This window comes from Macadamia integrifolia, chromosome 12 (genome assembly GCF_013358625.1).
Source record: "Macadamia integrifolia cultivar HAES 741 chromosome 12, SCU_Mint_v3, whole genome shotgun sequence".
Classification (NCBI taxonomy): Eukaryota; Viridiplantae; Streptophyta; class Magnoliopsida; order Proteales; family Proteaceae; genus Macadamia; species Macadamia integrifolia.
In genome coordinates, this window is record NC_056568.1 from 8,517,525 (window position 1) to 8,531,228 (window position 13,704).

At 36.1% G+C, this 13,704-nt stretch overlaps 1 protein-coding gene across 3 annotated transcripts in view; it reads right to left on the bottom strand.

Annotated features, from left to right (window-relative positions):
* The window catches only part of LOC122058111, a 17,609-nt gene extending 9,290 nt beyond the window's left edge, over positions 1–8,319 (bottom strand). The window contains exon 1 of one of the 3 annotated variants that reach the window (XM_042620591.1): positions 7,990–8,319. Coding sequence is in view for 1 of the 3 variants with exons in the window: in XM_042620592.1 (XP_042476526.1) it covers positions 7,990–8,062 (73 nt within the window). In the remaining 2 variants the exon portion in view is untranslated. The remainder of the gene's footprint in view (positions 1–7,989) is intronic. The other 2 variants (XM_042620593.1, XM_042620592.1) reach the window with 2 other exon arrangements.
* Positions 8,320–13,704: the final 5,385 nt, after the last annotated feature.

Below are 13,704 nucleotides of genomic sequence, written 5' to 3' on the forward strand. Positions count from 1 at the left end.
CCCCCCCCCCCATTCAACCACCTACTATCAAGCTTTAAAGCCCACCAAGGAAAGGGATTGAGGGAGAGAAAGAGAAAGCCTTCTTTGTCAACAGTCACAAAGGACATGAATCAGGAACGAATCAAGAACAGCTACCAAAGGATGGTAAATTGCTCCAAGAAATTTACTAAAAACATTTTATTTCTTAAAAATAATAATAATAATAATAATAATAATAATAATAATAATAATAATAATAAATAAATAAATAAATAAATAAATCCAAAACCATGGTACTAGATCCAAATGCCAGAAATCTCCTAAAATAGACTGGAAGTTCATCTAACATTAATCTAAACTTCCCACGATTTTTGGAGAAACTCCCAGATAGAAAATTACAGTAATTTGAACTGTTATCTGAATGAAACGTCTGAAGAACTAAAATATGAGCTTCTAAACCATGGTACTACCTTCCCACTTCATGAACCCTGGGCCCCTGGCCATAAGGTGCATGATGCCAATTGTAAGATCTGACAAAGTCAGCAAGATTCGAGGTACCTCTAAACTCTCAACTAGCACCTTCAACAAAAAACAGATTTTTGTTAAAACACATGGTTCGACTCTCTACAATGTAGATTTCAAGAAACAAAGGAGAAGAAGCACTGAAGGTTGAGAACTTGTTCCTAGACTCCATGCTGAAAAACATTTTGTACTAATGGTTAGTTGTACACAAACACAACTGTAGGATTACAAAACATGGGAGGATGGATATAGAAGAAAGGACAATCATACCTCTCTACATGCGACTATTCTCATATACTCTGAACAATATAATCCTGTACACGTCTAGTCCGGTCAACTATTCCATAATTAGTCCAAAGCTATGCAAGGTAAAAAATGATCTCATTTTGGTTAGTAGAAGTTATCTAGGCCCATTTCCTTCTGTTCCATGTCTTAATACAAATACCTAAACCATACCCTCGGTGGCTCGACTCTGTCCCAAGCTTTCCCTCACTTGTTAATTGCTCTATCCTCCTATTGAGAGGTATAGGTGCCAGTCTGGATCTTCGTTCTTATTTTCTGTCAATTCTGAAATGCTCATTTTCTGTTTTGAAGAACATGTTTTCATAAATCGTACTCTATTTTTTGCCAAATCTATATCGATGGTGCTTCTCTCTGTTAATCTTCTACTATCTTTCCTCCCATGTAGATTGAGGCCCTACTTATAGATATCATCTCTTCCAAATGGGATTCATTCAATTAATTCATCACACTAACCAAACCCATCAGTAGACACTTTCATCCAATCAGACCTGAAGTGCATAAATACTAATTATGTTAATTGTCATTTTGCAAAAACAACCTTAATTAATAGAAATCTTATAACGACTACAATTCATCCCTGAGAACACCTATTCTTATACGTACCCCAACTAATATTACTTTCCTTCCCTGCATTCCAAATTTCATCTCAACTCAGATTATCCCTTTTCTACCTGTTCTTCACTATTGAATCCCCTCTTTTCTATATATCAACTCCAGTCTTAGACCTTACCCATATCCAAAGTTGCAAGACAATATCTTACTCTCATGTTAGTTTCTTCTATTTGTCCACCCTGCAGTGCGGAACAGTAACCTATTTCTCACCACATGCAAGTACCGATGTGAGGCACGTTTTCCAAAAGATTCCTTAACTATACCATGCTCAATCATCACTGCACCTTCTCATTATGAAGCAAAAAGGAATGCTGTAGAGAACAGATAATAACAACCGGAAAGAAGGAGATGAACTATAATCCAACTAATACATTCTATAAATATAAATGTAGAGATATGTCTAGATGTGAATTATGGGGATATACAACAATAAAAAATAAAATTTGGGGTGAGAAAGATGGGGGGGGGGGGGGGGAACCCTTGTTGCATAGATTAAAGCAGTTTCTGTGTATGGCATTACTGAATTACAGGCTTTGATTAGTTCTTCTTGCCTGAGAGCAGTTCCTGTTAGTTTTAAGCCAACATGGATAATTGCTGGTCTTACACGAGGTTGATCAGCAGTGGTTTGAGTTCTGTTTCGAAAAAAGGAATAATATGTACAAACTCCAGAGAAAAAAGGGTCAGGACACAATCGTGAGATCCAAACCCTCATGGCTGCTCATATTTTAGACGAACAACAACAACAACAGCAGCTAAGCCTTATCCCAACTTAATGGGGTCGGCCACATGGATCAAGAAACGACAAGAAAGAAAGCAAGTAAAAGAAAGAAACAAATTATTAAACGCATTAATGAAGTAGAACACAGCTATAGGGGGTCTGCCACCTGGATCTTACCCTCCATTCCGCTCTAGTCAAGGCCATACTCGGGACTATTCTATGCATATCTTTTTTCACAACCTCTCCTATGGTCATTTTCGGTCTGCCTCTAGCTCTTTTAGATCCTTCTATCTGGATGAGACCCACTCCTTGTTACTAGCGCATCCAATGGCCTTCGTTGAACATGGCCATACCATCTCAAACGACTTTCACGAAGCTTATCATGAATTGGGGCAACTCCCAAATCCGCTCTAATACGTTCATTCCTTACCTTCTACTCCTAGTTTTCCCACACATCTATCTTAACATCCTCATTTCCACTACACATAACTTATTCGATATGTCTTTTCTTAACTACCCAACATTCCGCACCGTACATCATAACAGGTCGCACGGCTGTCCGATAGAACTTTCCTTTAAGCTTTGCAGGGACCCATCGGTCGCACAAGACTCAAAAAGCATCTCTCCACTTCATCCATCCCACTTTCAAATGAATCTAAAGGAATATGACACTCACCGAGGGAGACTTGGTGATGGGGTGAGGAAGCTCAAAAAACAATTAAGGCTAAGAAAACTAGTTTTAAAACTTAGCAAAGAACAAAAGATGGAGATAATTTCAATAGGTATAAATTCAATAGAAATGAAGTTACAAAGATAAAAGGGAAAGCGAGGGCTACGACATATGAGGATCTCTATAACAAGTTAGGCACTAAGGAAGGGGAACAAAGTATCTATAAAGTAGCCAAACTGATGGAATGAAAGCAGAGAATTCAACCATAATAGATGTATTAAAAGTGAGGATGATAACAATTTAATAAACGATAAGGAGACTAGAGACGTGGACTAAATATTTCTACAGTTTACTAAATGAAATAATACTAGTATCTTAGAAGGTTATAATAACCATCTCAAGGAACTAAAGAACCTAGATATACACGGAAAATTATGGTGGTTGAAATTAATGAAGCGTTAAAAAATATGAATATAGGTGAAGTAGTAAGTCCAAATGATATCCCAAAGAGGTTTGGAAGAGTTTAGGAACTTGTGATTATCGTGGCTAACTAGATTATTTAATAAGATTCTAAGCACTAGGAAAATGCCAGATGAATGGAAAAGAAGAATTGTGGTGCAAATTTATAAATAATAAAAAATAGAAAAAAAATTATGATATTTGTTAGAAGTGCATCTAGAGAAAGGAGGAGTCTAACGCAAGTCGCAGACTCCTCCCTTGGGTTTTCCTAGTCCTATTAGGACTGCAAGTTTAGGTTTTCTTAGTTCTATTAGGACTGTGGATTTGTGTATTCCTAGTCCGATTAGGAATGTGAGTTTTCCTAGTCTTATTAGGACTGAATATAATAGAATTTACTATTTAGTATTAGTTTTCTATTTTGTTCTATATTGTTCTTTCCTATTCCTAGTAGGACTTGTAATAGCTATTCTAATTAATGAATGAAGGAGGGCAGCCCCAATCTAATTTGATTGGGACTCCCTTTCCTCCAAAATCGCATGTATCTCTCTCTCTCTTTTTCTTCTCTTCTCTTTACATGGTTTCAGAGCTTAACAAGTTGCTGGTTTAAGAGTTGCTCAAAGGAATCATGCTATTGATGATGCTCTAGTTCTTAGAAAAATAAGAACTAGGGTTTCAATAAAAGTTTAATGCAAATCATACCTGATTTTGTTTGTGTCTTCTACTTTTGAATTTGTCCTTAATCGATTGTTGTTGGAGAATCAATTTGCTGCTATCGTTTGTCTGAAGTTAGTTTCGTTTGACTTGGTTTGCAACTAGGTAGTTGAAAGGACTGATGTCACCACTGGTTTCTGGGGTTGGGATCTTCTTTCTCAAACCATCCTTGCTATGAAAACACATCAAATTTTGAATCTGATTTCTGCTCTTCTGCTGTTGTTTTCATCTCAAGGAGACGATGGTTTCATCCTTAATAGCTGCCAGTTTTCTCGAGGAAAAAGTTCCGAGTGATTGCTGCCGATTTTGTGGAGATGATTGCTTCTAGGGGTGTCAATTCGTGGTCAGACCAAACTAAACAGACTGGGACAGACCGTTTATAGACCGGCCCGGCCCGGACCGTTTATTAAACATGTCGGGCTTGAGCCTGGCCCGTTTACAAATAGTCAGTCTCAGTCCTGCAATTTGGACAGTCGGGCACCCGACCGAGACCGGCCTATTGTGCACCGGCCTGGCCTAACCCTTTAATGATTGTAGAATACCTATTTTACCCCCCAAATTAAAGAGTAAAAACTAAAAAGTAAAGACATGTTCACATTTTAAATAATGGTTATATTTGGTATCATTTATTGATTTATTGTCATTTTTTTTGGCTTACATGAGTGGGATGAAATATAAGAGCACATTTTAAAGAGAGCCCGTTTAAAACCAATTAAAGTCCGTTTAACATTAAACATGTCCGTAGCCCAGTTAAGGCCTGACTAAGCCTGATTAAGGTAGCCCGATTATAGCGCAAGGCCATCCGACTGAATATAAAGCGTACAATGCCCTCAATAACTAAGCCCGATCAATTAAATGGGCGGACGCGGTGCAGCCTTTGAAAGTCTTCAAGCCCGATTAAGCCCGACCAAAACCGGACTGGCCCGACCAGTTGACACCCCTAATTGCTTCACTTTCCATAGCTACTGGGTTTTTCTTCACAGATTTGTTACCGTCAGGGGGAGATTGAAAATTATTTTATTGTGGTGATAGGATTCATCTTTGTCATAATCGTCCATTGTGATGGTGATTGTTAAAAATTATTTGCCCATATGTACACTTATAAGTGAGGCGGATATTAAAATTACTATCTACTCGATTTGATTTATTGTCTACTCAAGATTATTTCGTATGAAGAGGTATATGCTTGTGTCTGTCTGTCCTCAGCAACTATTTTATCGTTTGAAGAGGTATATTCAGCAATTTGATGTTGTTTGGTTATTCAACAACCTGATGTTGTTTGGTCCTCATCAACCCGATGCTGCTTATTTATCTGTAAAATTTTCTATGAGACGTCTGTTTAGGAAGATCTCTATTTGAAGCTCTTGAGTGCTTTTTTTGTAGCTATTGGGAGCTACAGTTTCTGTCAGGGTGCCTTCTTTCGAAAGGTCTTTTGATGTAGCTATTGGATGCTACAATTTTGTTGGAGTGCCCTCTTTAGGAAGTGCTTTTGTTGTTTTTTGAGTTATTGATGGCTTTATGATGGTTGATTGGAGTTCTTGTTCCAAGCTGGAGCTTTCTGTTGTTGTGTATACTCCAGCTTGAGGGGGAGTGTTAGAAGTCTATCAAGAGAAAGGACTGCGACTCCTCCCTTGGGTTTTCTTAGTCCTATTAGAACTGTGGATTTACGTTTTCCTAGTCCTATTAGGAGTGAATATAGTTAGAAGTTAGCAATTAGTATTAGTTTTCTATTTTGTTCTATTTTCTTCTTTCCTATTCCTAGGAGGACTTGTAATAGCTATCTTTTCTATTCCTAGTAGGACTTGTAATAGTTATTCCATTTAATGAATGACGGAGGCAGCCTGAATCTAATTTGATTGGGACTCCCTTTCCTCCACAATTGCAGGTCTCTCTCTTTCTCTTTTTTTCTTCTCTCCTCTTTACAATATTCAAATCTGTAATAACTTTTGAGGAATTAAACTCATGAGTTATTCTATGAAATTATGGGAGAAAGTAATTGAAGCACATCTGAGACAAGAAACTAATGTTTCGGATAACCAATTTTCTTTTATGCCAAGGAAATCAATCACAAAACCTATCTATTTGCTTAAGAGACTAATGGAAAGATTTAAAGCATATAAAAAGGAGCTTCTTATGATCTTTATTAATTTTTAAAAAAAAAGAGGCTATGATAGAGTTCCTAGAGTTAATCTAAATTTTCGAGAAGAAAATTTTTTCCAGCAAATACGTGGATGTAATTAAAGATATGTATCATAACGTAATGACTAGCATGAGAACTGAGAGGGGGCAGGGTATTGAGTTTCCAATAACAGTTGGATTACACCAAGGTTCAGCTTTAAGCCCATATTTGTTTGCACTAATCATGGATGAGTTGATTATAGATATTCAAGATCAGATCCCTTGCTATATACTTTTTATAGATGATATTGTTTTGGTGGATGAAACAAACGTGGTACAAATGCAAAATTAAATTTATGGAGATCAATCTTGGAATCAAAAGATTTTAAATATAAGTAGAACAAAAACAGAGTACATGATGTGTAACTTAAGTAACAATAGGACAAAGAGTGGGGTGGTGAAAACTAATGATAGAGAATTACCACAAAGTGATCATTTTAGATACCTAGGTTCACTCACTGAACCTAGAAGGATAAATAGAGGACAGTATTATACAAAGATTTAGAATAGGGTGGATGAAATGGAGTACATATGTGATCAATGTATCCCTTTAAACTCAATTTATAGAATGTTTATACAACTAGCAACGACGTCTGCGGCTACATGTTGGGTAGTAACTAGTAAAGAAGAACATTTGAAACAAACTTAATGTGGCCGAAACGAGGATGTCGGGATGGATGAGTGGTAAAACTATAAAAGATAAAATAAATAAAGAACAAATTAGAACAAACCTGGGCATTGCTCCTATTTATGATAAGTTGAGAGAAACTTGTATGAGGTGGCATGAAATGTGCAACGAAGGCCTTTGAATGCTCCAGTACGGAGAAATGATTTATTGCAAATTGAATGAGCTAAAAGAGCTAGAAGTAGGCCTATAACCACAAAAGAAGTAGTGAGCAAGGACATGTATAGCCAAGGATTGGAAACTTGTATGGTTTTGAATAGAACTGATGTACAAATAGAATCCACAAAACCGACCCCATTCAATTGGTATAAGGCTGGGTTGAGTTAAGTTCACATGAGGTCGATCACTGAACAGATGAATTGGTAACCAATAACGACAGGTTCATGTAGAATACGCCATCATCACAGCATATAACTCATAATCTTTTTTTCTATATTTTCTTTTTCCATGTCTATTTTAAGAGTGTCCAATCCAAGAAACCACAGAAGTCACGTAGTATTACACAAATTTAGTGGCCAATTGACATCAGCAGAGGTTCAACTGGTTTGCTGACAAGAAAAGCACCCTAAGAATGTCTCCGTCGTCTTTCTTTGTTTTGCGTGCAAGATGGTAATTGAGTTCACTACAGAAAATCCCCAATAACAGCTCGAAAAAATATCACACGTAGGCTTGCTAAGAACTCTCAACATTTCCACTGAAACATCTAGTTAATAGACGAAATTAAGAAATTTGGATATGGTACCGTACTGATGAAATCTTATATATTGTTTATACAGCTAGAGCGATGGAAGCAATATAAAAATACATAAATGCAAATCGAATCCGGAACATTTTCCCGCTGACAATCATGTAGTTGCTGAGTCAGTTTCATCTCGTAAACCAAAATAAACATGAACACGATGAACTAAAAGGCTACAGAAACAATTCAGCACACTAAACCATACACTCTTTCTGAGTCAATAATAGATCTCTCGTAAATTCATCGCATCTCAGGATCCAATAATACAATTTTGGCTACAATATTAAAATACTAATCCATGTTGAGTAGGATTTTAGGTCTTCCATCAATCAATTATTTCAGAAAAACCCAACAATGCCTAATTCTTACGGCATAAAACCCTATAGCAAAAGAAGATATCGGAAGAAGATAACCTGCTTGAAATTTGATCGGTGCGAGCTGTTTCGCTTGTGAGCGAAGCAAGTGAAATAGAGAGCTTCTTGCCATTACCAAACCTCGAAGCTGGGGTTTCAAAAAGCAGAAGGAGATGTCAAAATGTTCCAGAGCCAGCCAAGGCAAGGCCAAAGGCTCGAGTGTGCGAGGCTGAGAACTTGAAAAATGTTCGAAGGAGCCTTACTCCCTCAAAGGCCTAAGGTTCAAGTAGGGGTTTTCCATTTGGGCATAAATTTCTTCAATATCCAAACCTGGATAATAAATATCCAAAGTACACATGGACTTGAGATAATAGCTGAAAAAGTTACCCTGCGTTTGCACAAAAACAAATGGGGGAAAATTCTCTCCTCTCTCCTCTCTCCTCTCTCCTCTCTCCTCTCTCCTCTCTCCTCTAAATTAAACAGAAAATAATCCTGCCCGCTTATGTATCTCTACGCCCAGATATAGGTATGCCTCGCATAACCTACAATTGCCTTACACACTTCGCAGTGGCTACACGAATGTATATGGTTTTTCTTGCCCAATATGTGGTTTTTAACCTTCTTTTTTCTTTTTCTTTTTTTTCTATCAGTGAATATACTGGTTCACTCCTCACCTTTGGGGTGTGATTTGGTGTGTACAATGCTAATATAAGCAGATTCTATTTTTTGATGCGTTTCTCTTTTTGTTGCAAAACCCTAAGGAAAGGTTCTTTAGGCAAGAGGAGTAGGATATGCTCACTCTTTGTCTCTATCTCTCTCATCTTCCAATCATGTGTGAACAAATTCAACGTATTATTTTATCTAAGGGGAAAAGATTGCTCCCTTGTCACATGGCCTTGTGCAGTGCAAGGACCCACGATGGGGGCGCACATGAGCATCACCGGGGGATGGCGTTTTTGTATTTCATAAGGGGGTGGCATCATTTCCCCCTCCCCCTTTTGTATATGGGCACAAGGGTCGTGCAATCAAAGAGTGTTCTTTTTTTTTTTTCTCTATCTAAATTCAACTTATTAGATGACTGAAAGTTCGTAACCACGATGTTGCTTGTTCATATATCAAGTTTTAACCTAAATAGACCATTGAAAAATTTAGAAATTCAAAATGGTGCAATAGATTGCTGTGGAAGTATGGTTAAAGGGCGAACGTTGGATCCAAATCAATCCTAGCCAATATGAATTGAACTTATGAGATGACTGGAATTTTGTAATCACAATGTTGTTTGTTCATATATAAAGTTTTAACCTGAATATATCATTGAAACATTTAGAAATTCAAAATGGTGTGATGGATTGTTGTGGAAGTTGGGTTTAAAGAGCGGAAAGTTGGATCCAGATCAATCCTAGCCAATATCAATTCATATTGGCCAGTTTAGTCAAGTATTGCCCATATTTTGTTCTAACCATAGAAATGCAATACAATCTTGGCAATACATTTGGATAAATGATTGAATTTAAGCTTGAAATTTGCTATGTGATATTTTTAGACCATCTCCTAGATATATAATAATAATAATCAGATTCACCATTTTCACCTAAGATGTCAAACCGGTTGAGTCTAATTGGTCCCTACGAATTTAATGCACTATACCATTTTTGCTTGTTTTGGATAGTTGAGCATTGTAGACCATGGCCTGGATACGTTTCTAATCAGTGGATAATTTTTCGATCTATAAATTATGACCAAGCTAATTGAGCTTTTAAGGGCTAAGAGCCAGTTTGGTATCGTTTTTGTTCCAAAAACTTTGTTTCGTGTCAAAAACGAAAATTTCAGCTTCTGTGTCAAAATGCCATTTTTAAACGATTTAATGTTGTTTGGTGAATCTGTTTCTATAACAGTTTCAGGACAAAAAAACGACAGTTCTGCCGTTTGGTAATGCTTGTTTCATAAACGATTTTTTTTTTCTCTTTTCTTTTCTTTTAAGTCAATAATTACATAAACAACATTAAAAATATTATAAGCATATAAATCCTTTGGGACAATAAAATATTACATATGAACCAAAAAAAACATGGTTTCAAAATGATGAATAAAATACTGAATTAACAATGCCTTGTCCAAGTTAATTATTACATAATTTTCCAAATTTTCACTTTTTGTCAAAGTCTAAAGACTTTAATGTATGGAGGATGTCTCTCATCTTATTTGTTTGGTCCTCTAATCCTTTAAGTGTCCCTTCCAAATATCCTTTTATGTACTCGTTCGAAGTGAACGGTGGTGTGGATGATGTTGATGTTGAGCTTAAGCTTTATGAACATAATGTATGTTGTATGGTAGAAATATGTGTTTCGTCTTTCAACCATACAAACATACCACATCCACGGTTATCAGCCTATACCAAATAATATATGTGATTAGGGTTGTTGAAATTTAACATCGAATTAAAAAAAAATATAAAATTATCTATAGATATAAATCAATCGTATAAATAAATTACCCCAGTTGAATTTGGGCAACATAGAAAATACTGTCCCTTATTTGGACCTTTCATCGCAGTTCGTACTTTGCATTGACCTTTACCACATCTACATATATGTAGTTGGTCCACCCACATGAAAAAATTACATGAATCTTAACACTTGAAAATTTCTCTTCCAATATTTTTACCCGACTTTGTTGTATATTTACCACAACTCTTTCCGCAAATTTCATAATTTGCCCTTATGAGTGGGGGCATAGAAGAAGTCATCTATAACAGTAATTTAAATATCAAATAAGTTAATATAGCATCCAAATATATGATATTCATAATAATATATCAACTTGTACCACATACATAAATGTAACATAGAACAAGTACTACATCACTTGAAACATCAATATAGGCTTTCAGTTTTATCAAAATAGTTATTGGTTTTAGTTCTCAGCTAGTTATGGCATCGTTTGTTGTCTAGCCATTGCATTTGTAATTATTAGCCTAGTGGCATTCATCTCTTTTACCCGATTTTGTTAACTTGATTGTGCTGTAGAATGATCAACGAAATCTTCATGTGACAGATTCAAGTCATATTTTACAACTTTTAAATCATCACTCATCCCCACAAATTAAGCATCAGCAATATGCTCTTCTCGAATATAGTTGTGTAGCCCACAACATCGTGATGCCTGAGCTTTCACTGAGAACTGGTGCATTAGCCTTAAAATTTGAAATTTGTTATTCAATACCCCAAATGTACGTTCAATGACATTTCGAAGTGATGAATGTTTATAATTGAACAACTCTTTTACTATTATTGGGGATCTTCTATGCCCTTTGTAGTCCGGTAGATGGTATCTCTCACCCCTAAATGGTGTCAAAAATCCAGATTGGCTAGCATACCCAAAGTCGACAACATAATACTTTTCTACAAACAAAAAATAATATATGTTATTACGTATATACTCAAATAAAAATCTAATATACTAGTATAAAGTTAATACCTATAAGTGGATGTGGAAAACTCAATCGATGATCACTCATTGCCTATTCAAGTACTCGACAATCATTTGCACTACCTTTCCATTCCGTATACACATATGTGAATCGCATGTCAAATGAACATGCACATATCACATTTTGAGTTGTGATCCATTTTCGATTCCTATATCGAGTTTGATCCTCTCTTGGAACTACCGCATAGATGTGAGTACCATCTATGGTGCCAATACAGTGCTATGATATATAGTGACAATTAAATGGTCATTACATATAAGAATATAAATATTCATATATTTAATTACAAATATGTATCATATTAACATATTTACCTTAAAAAAATGATAGTATTTCGGGTTCTGTGCAATCTCTGTCGGTGTCATATTGAAGTCTGACAGTCTAATTTTCTCCTTAGCCAGGCGTTGCATTGCAATCTAAACAACATTGAATGTTCGACTAACTGTTTCTCCTGGGTAGTTGAAATGATTTTGGGTGTCTCTATTACTTGAACCCTTCCCAACAATCCATGGGAACATTCCAAGTTGTTCATCCACTCAGATGTTGGTCGTATCTTTCAACCGCCCCCTATGTCTAATATAATCACATACGTTGAGGAAGACATGACGTTCTTTGTAGCATCTGCTGGCATGCCCATTCAATACCTCATGCATCATAACAGTACCAGAAAATACAGTATCCATACATGGTTCTCGAATATATATAGTCTCACTCAGTAATTCAATTCCTATGTAAATGATCGTATCTTCTTCATCATTATAAGTATAACATAATGCATTTGACATAACTGCAACAAATTGACAACTACATTTAGTTATTTGAAACAAATAACTGTAAAACATAACAATATGACACATCGTCTCAACCCAAAACACATGTTCAACATTACACACGTCAATAAAAAAAAAAAACAAAAGAAATAAAACACAAGCAGCCATCATTGAAAGTATTGTCCTGAATCCAAAATTATCAAAAGTAGCATTCAAACACAACCTCAACTACTCCAAGGCATCTAAAAGCCAAGTCCTCTTAACAGGCTCTGCACAGATAAACAACTCCCTCCAACTAGGATTAGCACACATAGGACTGGAGGCCTTCAAGTATGTCTCCTTTGACATATCTGATATGGAAGATAATACCGCCTCACATGCACTCACACTGAAATCTTGAGGACGAGATACACTTTCCCCACCACGAACAGGAGATGTAACGGAAGTACTAGATGCTTTATCAATTTTAATGGATAAATACTTCCCATACAAGTCCTTGACGTGGCTATCTCCCTTATTGGTGCTATTTTTTCTTTGTCCCGTGGGTGTCCTATCATGATTTCGCTTTGTGGTTGTCTGAGTTGGAGTAGGAATATCCTCATGGAAGGGGTCAGTCATGCCTAAATGCACTGGGGTACTAAGGGATTCAAAGACTTGCTCAATATCAACAGGATGTCATCCAAATCTTGAGCGTTGTCAACCCCTAAGTTACCTCTAGTATAGGCATCCCCAAATACCATGCTCAAATTTGGCCAGTTGTTTAGTCCATACTTCTTGTATTTCAACCAACCTGGATTTGCCTGCATAAGCAGTCATTGTATCACTCAGATGTACTACTCATTGCAATCTAATTTTGAAATAATTCAACTAGCTAGTGAGATCTATTGTGCTCGTGTTGCCCTATCCCATACGAATTCATCATCAACTGTGACTGGTTTTGTCATTGAGTTCCACCTAAATCCAGTTGTCTCAAGTAGTCTCTTGAATTGTTGGTACTCATGTTTCAACTTGTTCATCTTGTTGCGTAATTGTTCTCTCCCAACTGTACGATTTAAAGCCTTATGAAATTACTTTGTAATGTCCTCCCATCCAGTTTTGTTAAATGAATTACCGGATTTGTGACCATTTTTTACAGCTTATTTCATTACCTCAATGAAAACAGTGGTCTCAAGTTCTGACCACTTAACGACAGAGATACTACTTCAAGACATAATAGTTAGACATTATAAGTTAGTGTACAAAGTTAGCATACTGGGTTAAAAAAGACTGAACACTGAAAAAAGAAATAACAAAGCTCATATTATAAATATGATACAAATATTTGTAATTAAAACTTACATGCATGAAGACTAACAATTTCTTGTACTAAATAATCAAAAAGTAATATAAGCAACACAAGACCAAGCAAAGTAACAAAGAAACCCAAGTAACAATGTCTTATTACAATTATCAAATAAAAATTACCAAAAAATATATGGAAATCATATTTGGAATCATACCCAAGCAAAGTAACAA